Source organism: Didymosphaeria variabile (genome assembly GCF_027946475.1).
Source record: "Didymosphaeria variabile strain IMI 356815 chromosome Unknown scaffold_3, whole genome shotgun sequence".
Taxonomy (NCBI): Eukaryota; Fungi; Ascomycota; class Dothideomycetes; order Pleosporales; family Didymosphaeriaceae; genus Didymosphaeria; species Didymosphaeria variabile.
This window is the reverse complement of record NW_026611622.1, coordinates 3,532,228-3,555,290: the sequence shown is the minus strand read 5'-3', so window position 1 is coordinate 3,555,290 and position 23,063 is coordinate 3,532,228. Positions and strand designations below refer to the sequence as shown.

Here is a 23,063-nt window from a genome sequence, read left to right as displayed (position 1 = left end):
TGCTGAAGATGCCACAAACTGAAAATGGAAGGCGCGGCTCCCTTTGCAACTTGCTGCGGTCCTGCACTTTCATAATTCCGCATACGAGCACCTGCTTCCGTCTCGTGTACATGCCAACATAAGCCGTACCGCTCCTCCTGCATTGCCTCCTCAACTCATTGACCTCCCGCCGTTGGCATCTCTTCCTCCTCCAACACCACATCCAGCGCCCACCTTTCGACCGCCGGCTTCTTGGATTGCGAACACGCTTTAAGGTATGTTTGTTGACCTACTCTCGTTCCCTCCCGTTCGCTTTCCCTCGTCCACAAGATACCTCCCGCTTGACCGTCTACTCGGATCCCACGCTCCATTCAATCGCTCATCAGCAGATGATACAGAAAGTACAATGGGCAATGACTAACGCTTCTCTAGTCTTCTCCATACTTTGTTTGCATCAGTGTGTACTTCGCCCTCCCGTGCTGCGAGAAGCCGATATCGAGACGTCCAGTTTGCTACGGCCTTCAAGATCACGTTGGCAACTCTGCTGACCTGGGCTTATCTAGTTCGGCTCGGCATTGTTTACCGTTGGTCAAGGTACGTTTGATGCTTCCCTTGCCCCGCCTCTCTCTCCACACTCGTCACTGTTCCAGTTGTGTTCACTCAGTCCATGGCTCCAAGGCTGTTGCGGTGCAACTCTGTTACCAAGTTGACGTAATGCTCCGTCTGACTGCTGCTAGGAACTAGCCACCATGGCACCTCTCAGCACTATTCTTGTTGTCGCGCTTTTGGCCATCGGCGGCGTCGACGCCAAACAAAAAGACAAGGTCTCATACTCGCGATACCTCGAAGGCGACTGCCATGGACATCCTATCTCGGGGGATATCGACGATCTCAAGCTGAAGAAATACCAAATGAGCAAATGCGAAGATATTACAGGAAACGGTGTCCGATTCCATAAGCACGGCAAGAACAAGTACAGCAAGTGGATCAATGACGTGAGTGATGGGCAAATCGAATGCTTCGCTACTTTGTATCACGGCCATGGCTGCGACCGGAAGAACGCTATAAACAACGCTTCTCTCCCCGGGGACTTCACCAAGTGCAACCCTATAAATGCGGCAACCGGATCAATCCAGTTCTGGTGCCGTCCAAACCGCGCCTGGTACGGCCTAGCACTCCCAAGAGAAGTCGAATTGGCCGTGACCTCCTACTCCATTGCCGGCGATGGCAAGGCCTACCCTTCGGTATACACGACTGCGTTCAACGCTACTCGCCATGTGTACCACCAACCTGTGGACTACGTCACCGAGACTGTCACCGAGATTGATCAAGTCACGATGGCCGCGCCCAAGCTCAATGCTCGTGCCGAGCCCACCCATAAGGCGGCACTTGAACCGCGCAAGAAGAAGCACAACGAGAAGGGCGTCTGGATGAGACATCCGTGGACAGAATCTGAGCTCTGCTTCAAGTGCTGGACCAAAAAGGAACTCGATTACGGCAAGTTCTCCTGCCGCTCTGGCCATAACGACAAGTACGCTATCGACTGCGGCCCGAAGCCAGCTCCAGTCCCCCCGACCAGTACGCACACCATCACATACACCCGCAGTATTGAGTTCTGGCCTACAACGACGGACCAGTTCTCCATGACGCCTACAACGACGGACCAGGTCACCACAACGACTACGACGGACCAGGTCACCGTAACGGCTAGTCCGGCAGCCGTCAATGAGAAACGCTCACCGCACAAGGCGGTCGTCCTGCATCATCCGTGGCTGCCGGGCAAGATGGTGTGCGCCGATGCTGAATGGGAGAACTCTGGCAAAAGCAAGGCCGAGGTACGCATTCAGAAGATCAAGGTGTTTGAGAAATGTGCGAAGAAGAACGCATTCAACATCGACATCGGTATTGCGGAGTATACTCAAACTTCTATCGCGACTTCCACGGTAAGTATCACTCAGACTACTCCTCCTGCCTGGGTAACTCCTCGCACTACTACCCGCGCCCCTCCCCAGTGAGCAGGAACTTGCCGCTGTTGGGTTTCGCGAGAGATTGGTAGTATGATTATACGCGATGATTTCGCATCGCTGTACCAGGTTTCGTTCATTGTTCGTTGCGGTTTCCTTACAACAGTATGCTTTCCTTTTTCCTTTCCTCTCGTTCCTCGATTGGCCTTCGCAGTAGGTAGCTTTTCGTTTTAATAGATCTTCTGATGCGCGCCTGTCTTTCGGTCGTCTTTGTGTTGGTGCTATGTGAAGCGCAAGTACAAACGGATCATTCCACGGCCAGCACAGCGGTCTTGGTGACTTGGCCCAATAACCGCCTGAACCATTATAAGAGCTAGTTAAGGGTACTCGTTTCCCAACTGCACCCGAGAGATCTTCCTCCTGACATGACCGACTGTATTACCCCCACTCCATCACTCTACACCATACAGCAAGTCATCGACCCCACAATCGAAAATTCATCTATACACCATCCTCCCAAAATAAGAGAGCCACTGGGTTAGGACAATGATACAAGTCCCGGTCGTAGTCTTCCGAATCTATGAGGCTGCGGAAGCGTACTTGCGGAGGCAAATGCATCTCGCCTTCGGAAATGCGGCACAGTTTGAGGTGAAATGATGTGGGAGTCCGGGCAAGGATAGTTACACTTGCTCGGCTTGGTGGGGATTTGAGAATAGATTTGAGGTGGAGAAGGTTGAGTTAGGGGGGAAGAAGGGTGATGGGATGGGAGTGGAGGTGAATGGGAGGTGAACAGGAGGTGAATGGGAGGTGAATAGGGGTAATTAGGAAACTAATATCTGGTCAAATCCTAAATTATGTTCAAAGGGAGGTAATGTCTTATGACTCCTAGGAGACCGTTACTTGCTTCGTATCAGCGTCGCAGCCTACAACTACCCAGACTTACAAGAGATCAGAATACGTTTTATGAGCTACGTATCTCCGTCCCGAGCGTTGAGCACGACATGCACGTGCTCCAAGCCGCTACAGCTGCCGCTATACCTTTTATCTCAACCTCAACAACACTATTTTGAACGAGTGCACCACCTCGTGCGTTCTAGAATTGACTATTTTGCACTTGTCTGCAGCACGGCCTTCATCGATGTCAGATTCGGGCCAGACCACCTCCAGATTACCACCATGTCTCGGGACCAGATCTCTCACGTTGTTTCTTAGGTCTCTTTCGGCGGCTTTTTGATCCCAGAAGGCTTGCGTTACGGTCGTTTGGAGGCGACCGTTGGGACGAGTGTGCGAGTGGACGATCACCCAGATGTAGCCCGCTTCTGGGGGAGTGGAAAGGTTAGAGCGCGGCGGCATGTTTATTAGGGCAGTGGGACTTGAAAAATTTGGACGTTTGTTTGTAGCGTGTAAAATGGTTGATTGCTGAAGTTTGTGTTGTACGAAATATGGGCGATAAGGTTGGGTTACATATCGAGAAAGGGGCCAACATTGTGTGAGCTGGAGGTCGAGCTGGCGTAAAGTGGTGATGTAGGTATGGTCATGAGTATAATGTCCTGCATGGAAGAGGGCGTTCCTATGATTTGTGTTTATGCTGTTGTGGTCGTGACGTGACCTGTGGACAGCAAAGATTCTGCGGACGGCGTCAAGACCACGACAGCCTTTTACTGATGCTAAGTCACACTCTTCTAGCGCAGACAGTGATCGTGGCAGTTCAAACACGTCGTCTTATGTTCTACTTGTCGTCTCGGAGCGAAAATCTACTTAAATTGCAATCATCACGGACGTCTTCTCCTTCATCAAAGTATATCGTCTAACAAGAAAGACAATAAACCTCGCTCAGCAAGATGCCATATCTGTGTCCGCCTACATATATCGTCCATTATGAAGACTTCACTCAGAGTGGAGCTCTACCTACGCACCAGTCGCATGAGTACCATCTTAGGTCCAACGCCGTGGCGGACATGAACCAAAATGCGTGGAATCTATACGTCGCTAATCCAGACCTTCATCTGGAGTACGAGACGGCAGATGTGAATGAGATAGCGCGGGGAGTGACGAGCTGGACGTTATATCGGGCAGGAACGTCGGATGTGATGTACAGGTTTTGGATTCAGGAGATCGATGTGTTGGAGGGTATGAGCGAGCAGGAAGCAGGTGGTGGTAGTCTGACTGGGTGAGAAGGACGCGAAATTTGTGGTCGTACTGGAGGTGGATTGTCACACTGGCCGTCAGTCAATGCAGGTATCCATGAGAGGCTGTCTGCTCAAGGTGATAATCGTGTGCGATACGAACCCAAATGTCACTGCTACATCAGGAGTCATTTCTGACAACACATATATCCTCTGAATTATCATACCGATGACTCACTCGACAAGACTAGCTCGTGTCATCTGTGTTCGAGCTCGCCGCCAGCTGTCACGAAGTATAATGCATACATTCTCACCCCTCCTTCTTTTCAATCTACCATCTCTCAGCTGATCCTCCAGCCCGAGTTACCACATAAAATTGTAACCAGTATGTCACTCAGTTTACCATCTACCCATGCCTACCTTGTCCATTACATAGATATGCAGTATTATACGCCCACTCCTGTCCACCGAATACAACGATACGTTCGTAAATCAGACGCTACCTGGGACATAGTCAACAGCGCATGGAACCTCTTTCTGGCAGACCCGAACGTCAAAGTCGAGCATGAGATGGGTGATTTGGGGGAGATTGCGGATGGTGTAGTAAACTGTACTATCTACAGGCAACAGACATGGAAGGCGTTGCACCTATTCTGGCTCAAGGTTGTGGAGTTGGGCGACGATGTAAATTGACTTCAGGAACCCGGGGTAGGAACCAGGGGAGGAATTTGCATCTAGAAAACACTTTCCTTTCTGTTTGTGGTGGCCATAGAGCACATGTTTTAGCAGTGATAGCGGTCATCGTGTGGTTGATTCAGTATGGACGCTCGCCAGAGCTTGGACAAAGAGCAACTTTCAAGCAACAATGGCCTTTGTGCGCGTGGTACTTCTTTAGGTTCTCTTTGAAGGTTCTTTGTCAAGCTAGCGTGTTCTACTTTAGTCTTGGAAGACAATCAGAAGCATGCGAGACACGCAGATGTAGTATGAATGGTCAACATATGCTGCTCTCAAGTACGCAGAAACAACACACTTTTCACATCTTAATCTCTTGCATAGCGAAGCGTTCCCATTCACTGCATCTCAATATTGCATCCTGCACAGCCATTTGTATTCCTCTGTTTAGCGTGCACAAAACTGAAAACCGTTCACCATTCACCAGTAATCATTCACTGCATCTTTTCCCAGCCACTGGGGTATTACGCACAATAGCAACGAAAAGTCGAACCCATAAACCCACAGCATTTTCACCGACGAGCACAATGCAATAGAAGTGCACAATAGCACAAGTTCTGCTGTTACCCTACTAGCTATACATTCCTTCAAGTCTCTCATCACTCAAAGTCTCCGCATACCACAACCGTTCAACCACGGACATTGCAATCCCCATGGACTCCTCACCGCTCCTCGCAGGCGTTCTCCAACGCAACTACGACCGCGCGAACATGGGCGCCCCCATGCCCGCTCCACCAATCATGTCTACGACCTCTCCTCAAAACAGGCCAAAGTCAACCCCAGCATACCCATCATGTACTGGCATCATCCTCAAACGGCTAATTCACACTCACATCTATCCAGCGAACCACCTCATCTCCGCCCGCTCCACCCTCCTCAAACTCCGAAGCAATCTCCCTGGATACGCCCGCCTCCCACCAACGAAGAAATTCCGCCACGCCCGCAAGATAGAAGCGCTTGGCACCCAGATTGACCTCGATTATCAGCTCCTTCCCCACCTTAGCAAGAAGGATTGGTCAAGGAGAGCGATCATGGCGCCCCGAGATGCAAGTCGGATCCGTAAGATGAGGAAAGGACTAGGGGCATGCGGGAGGAAGAAGGCGGGGAAGAAGCTGAGCCGAGAGTTGGCGAGGAAGATGCGGGAGAGAGATCCGATCATAGGTGGGGATGAAGGGGTGATGTGGATTAACAGAGGGAGGACGAAACGCAGCTCCAGGCTGGGATGTGTTGAGAGTGTCGGCGGTGTGGTGGAGATGATGAACGGTATGAAGGGGGAATCCCAATGGAGGGCGTTAGAGATGCAAGAGCTAGAAGCACGATTCTGGGGCGGATATGTGAGGCTCGGTGAGGCTGTGTTGGAGGCGGAACCGGAGTGGGAGAGGGAACTGAGAGGGGACCTTGATCGGGACGCATTTGAGGCGTTCTTAGAGTCGGATGAGCAGGAATGGGGCGGGGAACCGAGGAGTGAGTATAGTTGGCAAGGATTTGCTGCCTTTCTGGAGAATCGAATTCGGGAATAGAGGGACCTAGGGGTCACGACCACAGCAAAAGAAGGCACTAGCTGGTCTAGTGGGTATAACGATCGTATTAACATTACTTTTCATATATGCATCTTCCACGTTCCACGTGCTATGCTACTCCTACATCTGCATCCGCCCATTTCCTTATTTACGATAAGTGATCTGCCAGATGGCATGCAATGGACCCTTGGGCCTTCCTTTCTCGCATGGCATCTACAACAGACCAACAGTCCTCTGCTTCGTCTTCTTGACATCCACGTTCTGCCAGAGCGCGACACTGACCCAGGTAATAAGGTACAGGCAAGTAGCCGAGATAAGCATGTAGCGCTGGGCCTGTCCGTAGCTGAGATTGATAGCATCGCGTGTCGGGCTGCCGACGGGGTACGAGCTTTGCGTGCCGAGCTCGCCGTAGATAGCGGCGAAGTCCTTCTGAGATTCGGCAGGCAAGTTCTCCATGAGGCGCACGGGGAAGACACCCGTCCAGATGGCACCGGCGATGGTAGATCCGATGGCGGATCCGACAGCGATGATCATGGACTCGGTGGCGAGCAGTGCGGGGTAGTCTTGCTGCTTCGACACAGTCATGAGAGTCGTCTGCTCAGAGATGACAAGGATACCACCGCCGAAGGCAATGAAGATGAGGCACATGACAATGTAACCGATGTTGACGTCAGGCTGGCGGAAGTGAATCATGAGGCCCACACCAAGGATAGTGAGCGGTACACCCAGGATTAGTGAGTACATCTTGAGTTTGCCGTAGTAGCGGAGAGCGACGCCATAGATGAGACTGCAGAAGCACGATCCCATGGTGTACGTGTTGTTGATGTATCCGGCGTAAAGGATGGGTTGGTTGAACACAACGACGAGCATGGAGTAGAGGTACGAATCCCAGACATACCAGGCGGTGTACAGAGAGAAAGCCATGGTGTACGTGAAGATGACGGTGCGGTTCTTCAGTAGGTGCCATGGAACGAAAGTGACTGGAGCGCCATACTTCTCCCACACGCCGAATGCGATAATCAGGAGGGCGCCAAAGATGATGAAGCAGATGATCATGGGCGACCGCCAGGTGTCGGCCTGGAAACTGTAGAGGTTGAAGGCCAAGAGGAAGAGCGCAAGACCGGTGGCGAGGACCAGCAGACCGACAACGTCGAATTCGATGACGTAGTACTTGAGGGCTTGGAAGAAGCTGCCACGGCTAGGCTCTTCAGGAACAAGGCCCTGAGCGCGAGCCTTCCTGTTGTTCTTGGTGAACATGAAGATAAGCGGCGCAGCAACGACAGGGATGATGATGGCAAACATGCCGAATCCCCATTTGAAACCCATACCACCTTCACTCAGGACGCTGGCCATTGCAGGAGGGTACACCCATGTGGTAATGAGCCAAGGCGAAGCCACGAAAGCAATGAAGAATGCTCGGTTGCGAAGCTTGGAGGTATCGGCGACGAAAATGGTGATGGAAAAGTCAACCATGTTGTAGCCCGTGGACCAGAAGGTCATGGCAGCACAGTACGTCTGTACGTTTTTGCATCCGGCCATCATGACGAGACCCATGACACAGCTGATGATACCAATGGTGAGAGCCACTGGCCGACCCCAGATATTCATGATCTTGGCGTATGGGAGCTTCCAGATACCAGCGACGAGACTCGCGATGACACTGGTCAACGCAGTCAAGGAATGCGCCTCGAAGGAGGAGGTGACATAAGGCGTCAAGAGGTAGATACTGCTTGACGTGAAGGCAAGGATCCAAGCCAGGCACCATACGCTTTTGTCGAGTTAGTCCAATTCGTGATCGGCCTGTTGGAGAATCGAACTTACTTGACATAGGCCAGGAGGAGTTCTTTCTTGGTCCATACCATGGTCATGGCCTGCGCTTTCTGCACACCGGCCTCGACCGTGGTGTCGACTTTGTTCAGGGAATCATCGTCGGTCTCATCCTCAGAGCGAGGAGCGCCCAACTTCTCATCGACAGGTCGGTGGCCGCCATCCATGCTGGTGCTGTGCCCAGCAACAGAGGCAGGAACGTCGGCAACGTCCTTCTCCGTCATGTTGGCGTCGCGGTCACTCTTGCTGACCAGAGCAGCCGAAGTGAGGCCCTTGAAGCTGATACCCATCTTGGCTGAAGCTCAAAACCCGAAGGCGAGAGGGGCGGGTGAGAAGGTAGGTGAGTGTTGATCTGATAAAGATTGATAAGATCCGAAGGCGTGCGCGACACGGCAGGTACATATACTGTGCCGGCAAACAGCTACCGCAGGCGAAGGACGGGGTCCACTCCTTACAGACCCAGGCAATCGGCTCTTGCACGGGGTGGAGCCGACTCTTCTCTTTACGCAACAAACTCGCAATAAGCTCTCAGGCTAAGGCGTGAAGAGACGCCAGACTCGCGTTCCCGCCGTCGGCGCTCCCGCTCAATCCCACCCATGCTGAAAATTTGAGCCATAGCATTGGAACGCTGGCCGAGCCCGAAGGAAATTTGCGCAGCGCGGTAAGCCCTCATTGACGCGAATGGACTCGACCCCCCATTGTAGCAGTGAGACCGTCCTTCAGCAGCCGTAGCGCGAACGCTAAGCTCCGACCCGCAACGCTTATGCAGACTTATTTCGGACTTAGACCGGGACCAGGCACGTTTAGCATCCAATTAGCGGCATCTAATCATTATCAGATGAAAACTTTTCATCTAATCAGATCGATCTGGCTGCCGACCCATGTCCCGTCGTACGTGGACGCGTTTTGATCGTCAAAGCATGGGAGCGGATCCGATACCGGAAACGAAGCACTCGTACGGCGCTCACCAAGTGGTACCACTTCCCTGGGGTCAGGCGACGTGGGCCTGAATCCCTCGGCGCGATCCGGACCAGAAGTTCGCAGCTCGTTTACCTCTTGTGCTTGGGTGCGTTCAGACAAGCATTTCTCACTGCATGCAAAGAATAGGCGACTCGTACATCAACTTGGCAGGGTAATGCAACTGGTGGCGCAGCCTAGGCCATTCGACGGTGCCAGCCTCGTGTTCCTGTCGGGCTCTGTTGCAGAATACGTACAACAGCGGAGAGTATTTCTCTGCAACTGGTCGACGCAATTTGCCTGTGGAGTTGCGCGCTTCGCGCGAGAGAAACAGACGAGCATTGCAAACGACATCGCCGGTTGAATTGAGACCGAAAACAGACATCGTCTCCCAAAAGCTCCTGTTTTGTCGTGGTTCCAGCTCAGCGTTCCACAATACATCAGACTTGGACGTGCCGCGAGACCATTGGTACTTCCAACATGTTGTTGAGAGTATTATTAGGGGTGATCCCTCACGCTTGATATAACTGACATCATCTATCGCATTGGGTCTGATACTCGGCGCGGATCCGGACGAAGTATCAAATCTAATCTGATCGTGAGGCTTGATCTAATCTGATGACGCGCTTGGAGCTCGAGTGAATGATCATTCTCGATCAGCTTTGCAGTCCTCATGACCGAGGTGATTGAGGGCTGGAGCTCCCCGCGCCGTCATCCCGAAACTGGACCGAGACCGCGGAACCTTCCGCTTATTGACCATTTTTGCCGATCATCAAAGAGTGGAGAGATTCTGAGACGGCTTCGATTGGTGATGTAGGTGGGTTTTCCCCAATTACATCGTGTTGGCGAATGTTTGGAGGGCATCTCTGCTTGAAGAGTGTAGAGTCGAGACGGCGTCAAGTTGTGATGCAAGTGGCTCCTTGTGGAAGTACCGTGATGGTGGAAGCTTGAAGCCCGACATCTTCCTAGGCCAGCCGTCGTCAGGCATCGCTATTCGAACGGCCAAAGTGCCCAATGGCGAAGAAGCAATGTTACTTCCGTCTCACGCTTGCCCTCTCATCTTGCTTCTTTCTCGCCTCATCTCTCGCTGCGCTTTCCGCGCTTGACTGATACTCGGCACCCTCTCTTTCTCCGCCAACTTGCTCACCTCCAGGCCCTCTTCACTCACTTTGTCTAAGAGAAACGCCCCCAGGTTGCCTGTCCTCCACTTCTGAATCATCCATAGCGCCGTCCCCTCCGTGTCGGCTTTCCCGCCCTTGCCCAACCGACCCGTCTTCCTCGCAATGCCCTCTAATAGCTCTACGATGTCGTTTGTAGGCCCAGGGACATACTCTGCATAAAGAGTCGGATCGATAAGATTCATATGATAGAGAAGGTAGTCTGCGAGCATGACAGGCGGAATAATGGAGTCCTTGACGCTGCCGCAAAGCGCAAGCTTCATCATCGCCTCCGCGTCAGGAACGTAGGGGATGAAGACGCCAGGCGTATCAACGAGATACACGCCACCACCCACACCCTTATATCTCTTCTTGCTGGTTTCATCCATGCTCGCTGCATCGTCTTCGCTGGGGATGATCTTGACTCCACTGCCAATCTTCCTCGTGACGCCGGGTTGCGCGCCCGTCTTTGCAACTTTCCCTTTGCCGATGCCATGAGCGCGAAGGGCATTCAGCAATGTAGATTTGCCTACGTTGGGCATGCCTACGACTATGATCCTGTGTCCGACGAGCTTCCACCTCTGTTGCGCGTGTTCCCGTAGAAAATCTAGGAGCTTCCCTACGCTCTTGCGTCTGCTCGCTTCGCTGCCTTCATCGTTGCCATTCCTCACAAACATTGTTGGAGTTGGCGCATGCCACTTCGCTATGATTTCCTCATTCTTTGTATCGCGCCCTCCAAGATCGCGCTTCGTGTACAGGACCAGTCGCTCTTTCCCTTCGAGGGACTCTTCGAATAATGGATTGCGTGAGGTGAGCGGAACGCGGTAGTCGCGGCATTCGATGACGAGGTCGATGCTGGAAAGGAGTGTCTTCATCTTCTGTAGACCGGATTTGTGGTGGCCCAGGAAGTAGGAGCGCGGCAGATGCGCGAGCGAGGGGAAGGCGGCGCGAGGAACAAAAGACATCGCCATTTTGAAAAGGCCGTGAATGTATTATATTAAGTCTATGGTGTTGATGGATTTGCGCAATGGCGCGTCTTGAAGCTATTGTCTCATAACGGGTGAAATGGGCGGATGCCGGCAGGCTGTGAGGTCTGATGGAAGGATCTGCAATTTGCTGTGTCGTTCCTGAAGGTGGAACAAAATACTGATGGATGGTCGTGTCCACGCGAAGGGTCCGCAAGAATTGTGCAAAGTGGTGCAAATGAGTGTATTGTGTAGGCAGCAAGCATGCAGCCCGGAGGTCCGCAACTTTTCCTGGCATGAGTCGAGAAGCTAGATCAGCTAGCGTTGCATGAGTCATGTGTCAATCACCCCAATCGCCTTCCCAACCCCACACTCCATGGCGCCAGTCGTTTGCTTCATCCTCTCCTGCCAGCTCCACCTCCAGCTCGTAAAGCTCATCCAGGTCTTCTTCGTTGGCACCAGAGAAAGGGGCCAGGAAGTACAGAACCCAGAAAGCACTTTCTTCGGTATTGAAACCCTCGCCTTGCAGCATAGCTATGCACAAAAGAAGTTTCGATATAGACATTTGGAAGGGTTGAGTGAGACTGTGCGGCTCAGGGTGATGAACAAAGATGGATCCTACATACAGAGAAAAGGTGCGGGCATGGTTTCACAGCCAGCGTGTCATCCAACGCACAGCCAACCTGTCATCAACCGGCCACAGGGAACCTCTTGATCATCTTGCAATCCACGCAGGATCCTTGTTTCTCATAAATACAGAGATGCGAGCTTACTACTGAGGCTTTAGTAGATCATACTAGGTGGTGACGGTGCGTGCCCTTGCGAGGCTGATCCTCGTTCAGGCGGTTGGATCGGTAGCCATTCGTGAAGATACCTGTCCTCCATGTACACGGATACGACCTTAGCTGAAAGGTGAAGTTGGAGATGCGAGGCTGCAGTTGCGAGGTATTCATTAACATGGATCTGTAATACTGAGACATTTAAGATATGGTTTTGATGCCCCAATTTGACCTATCAAGCGCGTGGTCTTTGAGTACTGTCAGTCGTATCAACATCATATTGCCCAGGCGATGGTGGAAAGTAGACTAGTCTTCTGTGTACAACGACTTCGTACCGTCGCGAAAAAAAAACCAAATTATGCAGCTCGTGTTCTCTTCATTTAAATATGATGTGCCTTGAAGTGCATGTTCCCAAAAATAATTAACTTCATCGTACTTATTTTTTCGCACGTAGACCTGTTGGTATCGTTTCTCCTCACATGTCTCTGTCACCCCCTTAAAACATCCGTCATGTTTTTACGCTTCTAGTCAAAAAAATCAATCACAATAACGTCATGCAAATGAAAGCTTCGGCCGACGTCATGCGCATCAAGCCTTCGTAAACGCCTATCCTTGAAGCAAACCAGCAATTTGTCATCTAATCCTCGAGCGGCTCCTCACACATGATAAATGTCAAGAAAAGCATTATAGCTAGGCATTGCAACCCATTCTACCATCTCGGTTCTATCTACTATCTCAAAGATCACTTGTACTAATCTCCACTGCTGCAGCCATCTCTGCTCATCCTAAGTCTGCAATTCTATGAAGTTTGTAGACAGGGTCGATTGCCATGGTCATTTTACAAGTAGCAAGCAATCCTCCCGCCCGTATTCACACAATCACGCTCCACACAGAGTCTCTACTTATATTTTGGTTTGCCAATAGTCCTACAGCAAGTGCACTCCCAACTACATATCCCCTACCTTCCTGCGCCACTACCATGCCCTCAAACCCATCTTCTCCTTCATCAGCGCACAGCCCGACCGCCCCACCTTACATCCCATCCGCTATAACACAGGTGTACACAATCGTGCATCAAGAGCTCACCAGCTGTTCTTATGGCAGCGAATCACGGACCCGACTTCTCCGAGCGTTTAGGGAAAGGCAAGCGGCGGTCCATCATGTGAATTGGCTGGTTGCGTCGGCTAAGGAAGGGTCGGTGCCGGCCAAAGCGTGGAATGCGGGTGGGGATACGTGTATTATTACGAAGGATCTGGAAAAGAGTGTGGACATACATGAGATTGTTAGAGTGATCTTGGAGTAAACGTCTTGATTGGCGCGAATATGGCTGATGAAAGCGTGAGACTGAGCTTGCGTAGCGTGGGAGTGGGATGCATTGGTCTCTACAAGATGGAAAGAGTGGAGGTGGTTGCAATGGTGATTAAAAGGTCAAATGTCTATAATATTCATAATAACCGCGCTATGCTAAAAGGTATACAAATACAAGAATCTGAACCACCCACGAGACCCGCGCAATCAGGACCAATGCTTATGCAATGAACTTGATCGCACGCTTATCCAAGTTATCAATGCTGATAGGCGCCTCAGCAGTAGGCAGGTCATCAGTGAAGGGGTCATTCTGGCACTCGCTGCTAGCTTGGCTCCAGGTAACCTGATCCAGCTCACCACCCTGCGAGAATGAGAAGTCGCTGCCATCCTCGAGCCAGATCTTGACGTCGGCATCGTACTTGCCCTTGTATACACCGGACATGGCCGTAGCGCGGCAGTACACCTTTCCGCCCGCCGGCACCGTCGTACTAGTCTGGTACGTCAGCTCGGCGGTGTCAGCAGTGGCTTCGCTCGACGTGTCTGTGAGAGTGGTCTCGAATTTGAGCGTGGTGGTGGACTTTCCACCAATGCCGAGGAGCTCGCCGGAGACTTCAACGGCCTCGGTGATGCCGAAGGTTAGAGCGGCGGTGGTAGTGTAGGTCTTTGTTACGGTGCGGGCCTGCTTCTTTGAGAAGGAGAAGTCATCGGTGGCATTGACTTGGTTGTTCTTGTGGTCGGCGTAGTCGATGATCATCGTGTTGAGGCCTTGCATGCGCTCGTTGAGGTCGTCAACGTTGTCGGACTGGCGTTGTTAGTCAGGTCTGTGAATAATGGGTAGAGGAGGCTGCTTACAAATTTGACGTTCTCAACGGTGACCTTGCTGACCTTGCTCTTAAGGAAGAGCACGCCCATGCCATCAATAGAATCGCCACTTTTACCGTACGCACCAAGCATGATGCCGGACTGGACATCCGTCTCATAGACATTCTGGCCGTCGGTGTCCTTGCCGACATTAAGCTCGCCGCCGGACTTGAGACGAAGGTAGACGCGGCCGAGGTATTTGCCGTTGCCGTTGCCCCATGACTTAAATTGGGAGATACCGTCCTTCGAAGGGTCCCAATCGATGCGCTGGTGCTCGCCTATGTCGTCGAGTTTGCCAACCATGCCTGAGTTTGATCCGTCGCTGTAGTAGAGCTGGACGGCGCGGACGGCCTTGTTGGAAGCCCAGACTTCCATACCCGTGACGACGATGCCTTGATCGTACTTTGTATTGCACCAATCGCCACCTCCGCCGCCGCCGATGTAGAGGACATTGGTCCAGGGACCATTGGCGCAGTCTGCGGCAGTGGCCACGCCGGACAGGAAGAGAGCAGCAGCTCCTATGAGGAGCGATCTCGGGTTGAAGAACATGTTGGCTTGTTGTGAAGCAAAAAATGAATGACTAGAGTGAGCGACCTGGCGTCTGAATGAAGGGAATTCTGTTATCGATGGAGCAGAGGAAAGAGACTGAACCGGGCAGTATTAGTGAATAAGAGAGAGCTGAATGATACCAGAAGCAATGTACCTGTCCCCACTCTTTAAACAGCAGTGATCGGACATTATGGACCCATATTAGACACAAATTCGTATTGGGAAACGAAACATGGCAGTGCCTGCAGAGTGTGGTAGCGTGTGCATGGAATGTCAATGTCCGGGGCGTAAAGCTTTTCGGCTTGGCTTCTTGAACAAGACTATGCATCCCTGCAGTGTAGTATTTTGGGGCTAAAACATTCGGCCCTCTTGTTCGATCAGTGACCCTTAAGGAGTGTATGTGTTGGGATTGGCATAAGATGACAAGGTGTGTATCGATCCTGCTGGCGCAAGTCCTATTCTCCGGCAAGTTTCTCACAATCAATATGTGACCACTCTCATCTCAATCGTCACTGGAGCATTCTTGACGAGAGACTAGTCGACAGCAAGCAAGCCCCAAAACGACTCCAAGATCCCATTTCCGGCTCTTGCGTGGCTTTCTGCGGAAAGTCGTCGACCACGGCTATGCGGAAGGGAGCCAACACCGGCCCGTAGTTCATGATAGCCAGAAGAGCTGAAGAGTAGCGATGGACGGATCCATAAGCTTGGATCCGTGACAAGTCATCCCTACTGAAGAGGCGTGGAGAAGGCCGCACACGTGGGGAGATCGCTGTCCCTGGTTTCACGACGCGTGCATGAAGGAGGTAGTTTGCCTGACAGGGAGCGATTAGCGAGACACAGCCTTGCACCTTAATTTTACGTCTTCACGAAGTCCGACGGGCCTGTCGAGTGTAGACAGAGGTGAGCGCCACAGGCGTAAGGCCGCAGCTGGCGATGGGTCGTCGGTGGTGGCGCGTGTCTGGGGAGCGGCCAGTGCGGGAGCTTGTTGCGCGTTGGGGACGTGCTGCATGTTTCATCACCGCAGCCGCGACGGTCTCCATCTCCCTCGAGCTGCATCGCATACGCTACACTGTATTTGGTCCCGGTGAGGGGTCCGCAGACCGACAACCAACATGGAGTTCGTGCGTAGCCGCCGTTTGTATGTGCAGCGTGAAGCGCGTGCTGACGGGCGCAGTGGAAGGGACTCTTCGGCGGCAGCTCTGCGGCCAGGAAGGCAGCCCAAGCCAACGACCCGCAACAGCGTCTGGCACGCTTTAAGCAGCGGTACAACCAAGTCCTGGTCCGCAGACACACTCTCAAGCCCTCTATGCATGCTAATGAACGCAGCAAACATGGCAAAAATCAGAGTCGCTGGCCAACGACCGCGAGGCCCTGGGCAACATCCGCCGTGGGTTCCAGGGCCTCACCAAGATGATCGAAGACGAATCCCGCCTGCCCGCACCGCACCTCTGTCTTAGCTTCGCCGCTGCTCAGCAGATATACACGGCCGTCTCCAAGACCGCAGCGACGTCGCACGACGAGGGCATGGTCCGCGATGCCGTCCAGTTGTACAACGCCCTTATCGATAGCGAAGAGGAGGACTTTCTCGAAAATGACGTATTTGCGGTTTCGCTCATGAACTTTATCGGTCGTTCCATCACTTCAATAACGCTGGGTGAGGACATAGAGGCCGATATCGTAGAGTTGTTGTTCGGGATCGCGGCCAAGATCAGACTACAGCCCGAGATACTGCCTGTGTGGTTCACCACAGCATCGGCCGACTCGAACGGGCGACTAGTGAATCAGAAGGTCGATTTCGCCGGTGTGACGCAGAAGGAAGACTTTCCGCTATGTTACCAGCTCATCGACAAGGTCCATCACGAGGGTCGGATAGGCGAGTTCGCGCGCATGGGATTGCTGTACATCTTTGAGTCTGCTTCGAAGTCTTTACCCTTAGAGCAATGGATCGTGAACAGTGACCTTCCCACCCTCATGGCTACCGGATTGGGTGCATTGTACAGTCAGCTTAGCAGGTTAGAATATCTCAACAACGATCTCATGCATTTGAGCTAACATGCACTAGACTGCTGTCCATCCTGCACCCACCCGAAGGCATGCCGCTTATTCTGCAGCTCTCCGACTACTCGGAAATGCGCGCCAATCCCGATGCGACGAGCTTGTTCTCCGACGACTTCCAAAGTCATCTTGTGACCTTCTTGTCCTATCTCACTTTCTGGCAGGATGTGCTCGAACATTGTCGGTCGACTGATGTTAGGCACACTTTGATCGACCATTTCCAAGTCTTGTTCCTCCAGCAATTACTGTAAATCCCCCTCTCGCTCTCATATGTGTACTCTATTAATCCTTTTTCCAGGTATCCGTATATTGTTCAGTCGTCGGATGCTGACGGTGGCTCCTCCGTGGCCGTACTAACATACCTACGGCGCATTCTTGACGCACTGGATAATCCCGAACTTGTGCACATGATCCTCCAGTACCTTCTCGCTCTGCCTGATTACTCTGCTGTTACTCCCCTGGACCCACGATCACCGGCTGCTCTTAGACGGCGACAGTCACTGATGCTGCTAAACGGACCAAAGCAGGAGGATGATAGCATGTCTCCCTCTCTGTTCAACCTTGTCGATCTAGTCTTGCAGAGCGCAGAGTCCCGCAATGCACAGACTGTTATTGCAGCCTTGAAGCTTACCACTGTTCTTATAAGCAAGAACCATGGATATGCGCTCGGCTCGTTGGTCAAGGTCACAAATATTCATCATAAAGAACCGCACCGGACAGTGGGCGCACTCAACACCGAGCTTGAGATGTACTTGAACATTGCCATTGACCTTGCAGGCGAAGGTGGCGTCGATGAAGCTTATGAAAGCCATCTGAAAGATAAACTTAGTATACTGGAATCGCATCCATGCTCCCTCAAGGCTCTTGCGTTACCTTCAGCATCTCTGCAAAGTCCTGCATACTTCGATGCCGAGAATGGTCCAAGAGAAGTTGGTCCACATCACCTAATTCCAGAGGATCCGCTTTTCAAGTCCCTCGTTGACCTTTTGTTGCGCTTCCTTACGAATGACGTGGAGACGAACCTTGCGCTAACAGAGACCATCATAAGCCTCGGATCCTGCAGCGAGTTGAGGTTGGAGGGGTGGCTATCTGTGGATCCGTCAAACTACAGATTCTTGGACGAAGGAGTCGATTACAATGCCTTATCGAACGACAATCTACGCGACATGTATAAGGCTAGTCGCAGACCTGTCTGGGATTCAACGGCAGCACCGCAACTGCTCGCATGCCTCCAGCAGCTACAAGAACAGATAAACGCACTGCGAGCCGACATTCAGGACTGGGACGAGCACGTCGCAAGCCGCAAAGACGCCTTCCGTTTCCACGAGGAGATGAACGATGCCATGCGCTCGTCAACGCCATCTAAGCTCCCGCGCCCCTCGACTGAGACGCCAGCCGGATCATGGACTCCACAGATACCCAAGACTCCGTCAAGAACACAGACACCCAGAGGACGGAAAGAAGGACTCGATCTTCGCGGAACGCCGACTGCCTCCCCGGCGCCTTCTCGATTAGGAAACGCACCTCTGGGGGGAAGTCCGTCGCGCGGCATGTCACCACTACCAGCGCCTCAAGCAGGGAAACGCCAAACCACACTTATGACTGATATCGATGCGAACTTTTCGTCCATCAAGAAATCAGACTTTTTGAAGAGGCGGATACGCTTCAGCCGGCCTGCAGGTTCGGACACGGTGGAGGTGATGCTGTCGAAGTACCTGCCGCCGCCGAAGGACGAGGCTGAGGATGGGGGCGCTGAAACAGAAAAAGACGATGTTAGGGAGGCAAGCCTGCTGCATATCATGACTAATGTGGTGATATTGCAGGAGTTTGTCTTAGAGCTGGCTGCATTGTTGCAGGTGAGAGCGAGCTTGTTCGAAGAGGTGCGGCATGTCTAGCATGATTTTAGACGTGGATGTGTAAATGTCAATCGTAGTTTGTAGCGGCTTGTTCAGTATACCATTTCTTAAACCTCTTCATCATTGTATGTCCTATCGTCTTCGTCCTGTTCCGCGTCGAGCAATCTTGAAATTGAATGCCATCAGTGAAATCTACGCCCCAACAGAAAGACTCGCTCGAGATGCGTGTAATCATTAACTTGGTATACCAAAAATCACGTAACGTATCAACACAATTAGCTACACGCTACAAGGCCGCATCCGCAACACCATATACTGTCGCCAGTCGCACAACCTAAGCAAGGGTGCTTCAATTCGCCTCATACTTGCCCTCCAGCTCTCCCTCTTCCTTCCCAAGCCCAGCCCCACCCTCTTCGCATGCCCCTTCTCCACCAACCCCTCGTTCTTCACCACATGACCTACCTTCTCCATGACCTTCCCAAGCGTGGAGTCTTGCGATTCTCCAAAGGTGCCAGTCTTGTTCCCATACCCTGCACCTCCCGTGCTTCCGCTACCATGTCTTGTGCCTCCACTGTACGGCGACGTGTCTTGGTGCGAGCCGAAACGGAAGTGCGAGTTATCTGCATCGGGAGGGGCGTCGGGGGCGGATTTGTTACCTAACTTTGTCAGTCTTGCGCTCTACACCACGAGGACATCGAGGATTGAAGGCTTTCAGGAACAGGGATGTCATAGGCGGAGTATGAAGAGGAAGAGAGGGCAGTATATAGTAGAAGTGATACGATAAACTACATCGTAGGAGGACGGCATAAAGTGGTAGACATCAGAAACAACGTAATGGAAAAGAGAGGATATGGTGTGGCGGGAACGTGGGAGATTCAATTTTTGGGTATCGAAGTCGGGCGCAGAATGGTATAAAAGCGACCCACCGAAGCCCGCGCCACCCGTTGCCCCACTGCCATATGTGTCGTGCGGATTTGAGTATGGATGGGAGTCGTCGCGGCCGAAGCGGGTCTCTGAGTGCTGGGTCTCGAGGTCTGTTGCAGAGATATCGGGGGCGTTGCGGTTGCCGTAGCCTGCCATCACTAGAATGGAAGTTGATGTATATCTCAAGGGGATTGCTGGTGATCAAGTGATTGTTGTAATGCACACGGAGATTATTATGATACTGAAACAACGTGGAGGAGGTCGTTTCTTAATGTTGACAGGGTAGGCATGGTATCTGTACGACTCGAGCCACATGGCGTCACAAAGCATGAAGTGGTGAGTTCCCGCGCTGATCTATTCACTCCAGACTGTTAGGCTAAGGAAGACCAAGCAAAAGCCAAGTAGGACAAGGGTAAGAGTCTGGGGATCGGATGAGGGGGCGCAAGACGTTATTGGCGAGTGAAGCTTCTCTGGCGTTGCTTATCGGGTGGGAAGGAGAGACGAACATGGAGGCATCCATGGATATCGTGTGACGATTCCGAAAGTCTGCCCACGGATTTTGCCATGCGATCATAGATGATCGAGACGCCTTACTGAAGGTCTCGTAGGAATTCCTACTGTGTGCGACCGAGAAAAGGTATGTTATTGTTGAGGTATAGTCCAATGATAGATAGTGAAGCTCCCGAAAGGGTAGCATGCTGACGATCGCTGATAAGGGTCCCTGTGACGCAACCGTTCCGCGAAACCATGCATATCTGGGGTATCCCACGCGCCATGCTTCACGTGAGCATGTTAAGCCAACAGTTACTCCCGACGCCAATGCCCGTACGCCATGCATGCAGCCAAATAAAAGACAAGCTAGCCATTAACCTTAGCGGATGCAATCGGCCTGTTACGACTCGGTCGCGATGGCCAATACAATGACTCTACAAATACCAACCGTAAACTTGTGGAATGTATGTGACATTGACTTTTCCCTCAGCGAACATACTTGGACATGAACTTCTTGTGGAAGTCCGACCGCAGCATATCGTTGATGAACTCCTTCTTCTTGTTCTTGTCCTCAGTGCCTCGGGCCTGGTTTTTGAAAACCACATCATCGTCCCACCTGCGCTTCATCGTAAAGTCGCCTTTGTTGAGTAGCGGGTTGCCGCGTGCTACATCGATCTCGCGCTGCTCTTCCTCTTCTGCCGCGCGTGCTGCATCCTCCTTTGCTTTCGCTTCTGCCCGCTCTCTCTTGATCTTCTCTAGTTCGCGCTGAAGTGCTGCTGTTTCATCTTCCTCGTCATCGTCGTCGTCGCTGCTTTCGCTGCTCTCATCGCTGTCGTCCGCGTCCACGTCTCGGTACTTTTCCAGCATTTCTATGCGCCGCCGCTTTTGGTCTGCCTCATCCGCATTCTCCTTGTCTCCTGCCTCGATAGCCTCGAGCGGTCGCTTGGGCGTCGCACTGGCATCAATCGCGGCGTCGTCTTCAACGTAGGTACCATTCTTCTTCGCGAAGTGGCGCGCTTCAGCTTCGAGGAGCTCAGCGCGGAGATCGCGCTTCGTTGAATCTGCATCGCCGCCTTGGCCTGCTTGTCGATGCTTGAGGAAGGTGTGGGCTGGAAGGAGGCGCTGGTGGTATGCAGGTCCGCGCGCCGCTTCTTTGCCGCGTGCGGGATCGAAGGTCGGTCGATGAGCGGTTGTCATTGTGTGATTCGATTATTTGTAGTGTGCGTAGTCGTAGTAGTTGGGTTTCGGGAGTCTCCCTTTGGATTGTGAATCGATGGTAGCGAATGCAGAGTGAGCGTCCAGCGCGAACTGCGATCGCGAAAACCATGCCAAGACCGCCGGTGAAAGTATTCTCCGACCCCGCCATCTTTTCATGATGCGCATAGCTTCCACGCAGCATCGCGGCTTGACTAATTGATGAGAGGCAAACATGCCTCAGGAAGCGCAAATCTCAGTCAATGAGCGCGCATTCATTCAGGATGCTCTCAAAGAGCAGCTTCGTCTCGATGGCCGCGCCTTTGATGCATTCCGCCCGCTAGAGCTCACATTTGGAGACGAATATGGTGTTGCAGACGTGCAGCTAGGCAAGACAAGGTACATAATGCTAGGACGCTCTGAAAGCATATATACTGACAACATCAGAGTGATTGCGCGGATATCCGTTGATGTGACGACGCCTTTACCTGAGCGCAAGTTCGATGGCGTCTTTCAAATCATTACAGAGTTCTCTCCCATGGCATCACCAGCCTTCGAAGTCGGACGGTCAGTCGCTTTATCTCTCGTACAATGGGCGTTTCAGAGTTGTATAACTGACTAAATTTCCAGACCTACGAACGCAGAAGTAGTCCTTTCACGAATCCTCGAGAAAGCCATTCGCCGGTCCAACGCGCTTGACACAGAGTCGCTATGCATAATCGCGGGTCTCAAATGTTTCGCGCTTCGCGCCGACGTGCACGTCATCGACCATGATGGAGGTCTCATTGACGCATCCTGCATCGCTGTCATGGCCGCACTGCAGCACTTCCGAAGACCAGACGTCCTAGTTGAAGGCGAGAAAGCAACTGTCTTGAGCATACGCGAGCGCGATCCCATACCTCTGTCAATATTGCACCAACCGCTCTGCGTAACCTTCTCGTACTTTGAGGAAGGCGAGCTATTCTTGGTTGATTCAAACCTCGCGGAAGAGCAAGTTCGGGACGGCGAAGTCATTATTACAATGAACCGACACGGCGAAGTATGTCAAATTGCCAAGTATGGAGGCGCACCCGTGGAGCCTTATGCGCTATTCAACCTCACGAGTCTCGCTCTGCAAAAGGTCAAAGAGATGAGTAAATTCATACAGGAGCGACTTGACGAGGACGCTAAGAGGAGGAACGCTGGAGGATTGTTGGCAGAGCTCAGTGCTGAGAACGACAGGCCGTTCGACAGGCCCGTAGGATGAAAATTTCCAAAAAAGCCCGGATGGGGCCTACTACGCATCCGAGAAGCATGCACTTTGCGCGGCTTGAGGCAGCGCGCACAAAGTCGGCGAAAGCGAGTCGCAAGATTCGCAACATTATCTGATACCCATTTTGGCAAGGCCAAAACACGGAGATCCGAATGCTCCTGTAGCAGAAAGTTCTTGCGAGCAACAACCCACCGAGGCTCCCTGAACAGCTCCGAGCATCTCAGCACGGTGAAGCAGCTCCGCTCTGCTCCACCAATGTTCGATGTCGATGCTTCAGATAAATAATACTATAATATCTCCTCACAGGGATCGCTTCGGACGAAAACATGCAATTTGAGATTCCATAGAGGTCCGTGATGTGGTGGGCCAGCCCGGATGCTGACAAGGCATCGGGCGTCCAATGGGACTGCCTCGGCTGTTGACAATTAAACGTCTGCTTGCTTGCACACCTGGGCAGCACCAGGCATCACAAGCTCACCCATGCAGTTTAACATGATCAGACCACGAGTTTGTATATCAAATCACGTCGGCGCGACCGAGAGCACGTTTGTATATGTATAGCTAAC

General features: G+C 52.3%; 8 protein-coding genes across 8 annotated transcripts; 4 read left to right on the top strand and 4 right to left on the bottom strand.

Moving 5' to 3' along the window:
- Positions 1 to 728: 728 nt before the first annotated feature.
- mtg1_2 (Mitochondrial GTPase 1) lies at positions 729 to 1,994 on the top strand (the record flags this gene model as incomplete). The annotated part of the gene is made up of 1 exon (XM_056213281.1): positions 729 to 1,994. One exon carries the CDS (start codon positions 729 to 731, stop codon positions 1,992 to 1,994), a length of 1,266 nt encoding a protein of 421 aa, XP_056073589.1.
- Positions 1,995 to 5,454: 3,460 nt separating this feature from the next.
- N0V89_004495 (uncharacterized protein) lies at positions 5,455 to 6,321 on the top strand (the record flags this gene model as incomplete). The annotated part of the gene is made up of 2 exons (XM_056213280.1): positions 5,455 to 5,596; positions 5,645 to 6,321. The coding sequence occupies 2 exons, from the start codon at positions 5,455 to 5,457 to the stop codon at positions 6,319 to 6,321; spliced, it is 819 nt and encodes a 272-aa protein (XP_056073588.1).
- Positions 6,322 to 6,534: 213 nt separating this feature from the next.
- N0V89_004494 (uncharacterized protein) lies at positions 6,535 to 8,438 on the bottom strand (the record flags this gene model as incomplete). The annotated part of the gene is made up of 2 exons (XM_056213279.1): positions 6,535 to 8,089; positions 8,143 to 8,438. 2 exons carry the CDS (start codon positions 8,436 to 8,438, stop codon positions 6,535 to 6,537), a joined length of 1,851 nt encoding a protein of 616 aa, XP_056073587.1.
- A 1,709-nt stretch (positions 8,439 to 10,147) lies between these two features.
- Positions 10,148 to 11,233, bottom strand: mtg1_1 (Mitochondrial GTPase 1; the record flags this gene model as incomplete). The annotated part of the gene is made up of 1 exon (XM_056213278.1): positions 10,148 to 11,233. The coding sequence occupies one exon, from the start codon at positions 11,231 to 11,233 to the stop codon at positions 10,148 to 10,150; it is 1,086 nt and encodes a 361-aa protein (XP_056073586.1).
- A 2,301-nt stretch (positions 11,234 to 13,534) lies between these two features.
- N0V89_004492 (uncharacterized protein) lies at positions 13,535 to 14,724 on the bottom strand (the record flags this gene model as incomplete). The annotated part of the gene is made up of 2 exons (XM_056213277.1): positions 13,535 to 14,116; positions 14,167 to 14,724. The coding sequence occupies 2 exons, from the start codon at positions 14,722 to 14,724 to the stop codon at positions 13,535 to 13,537; spliced, it is 1,140 nt and encodes a 379-aa protein (XP_056073585.1).
- Positions 14,725 to 15,836: 1,112 nt separating this feature from the next.
- N0V89_004491 (uncharacterized protein) lies at positions 15,837 to 18,674 on the top strand (the record flags this gene model as incomplete). The annotated part of the gene is made up of 5 exons (XM_056213276.1): positions 15,837 to 15,845; positions 15,899 to 16,003; positions 16,051 to 16,736; positions 16,787 to 17,026; positions 17,078 to 18,674. 5 exons carry the CDS (start codon positions 15,837 to 15,839, stop codon positions 18,672 to 18,674), a joined length of 2,637 nt encoding a protein of 878 aa, XP_056073584.1.
- Positions 18,675 to 20,537: 1,863 nt separating this feature from the next.
- CWC15 (complexed with cef1p) lies at positions 20,538 to 21,248 on the bottom strand (the record flags this gene model as incomplete). Its single annotated transcript, XM_056213275.1, has 1 exon — positions 20,538 to 21,248. One exon carries the CDS (start codon positions 21,246 to 21,248, stop codon positions 20,538 to 20,540), a length of 711 nt encoding a protein of 236 aa, XP_056073583.1.
- A 232-nt stretch (positions 21,249 to 21,480) lies between these two features.
- On the top strand, positions 21,481 to 22,491 carry RRP45 (3'-5'-exoribonuclease; the record flags this gene model as incomplete). Its single annotated transcript, XM_056213274.1, has 3 exons — positions 21,481 to 21,644; positions 21,693 to 21,812; positions 21,876 to 22,491. The coding sequence occupies 3 exons, from the start codon at positions 21,481 to 21,483 to the stop codon at positions 22,489 to 22,491; spliced, it is 900 nt and encodes a 299-aa protein (XP_056073582.1).
- Positions 22,492 to 23,063: the final 572 nt, after the last annotated feature.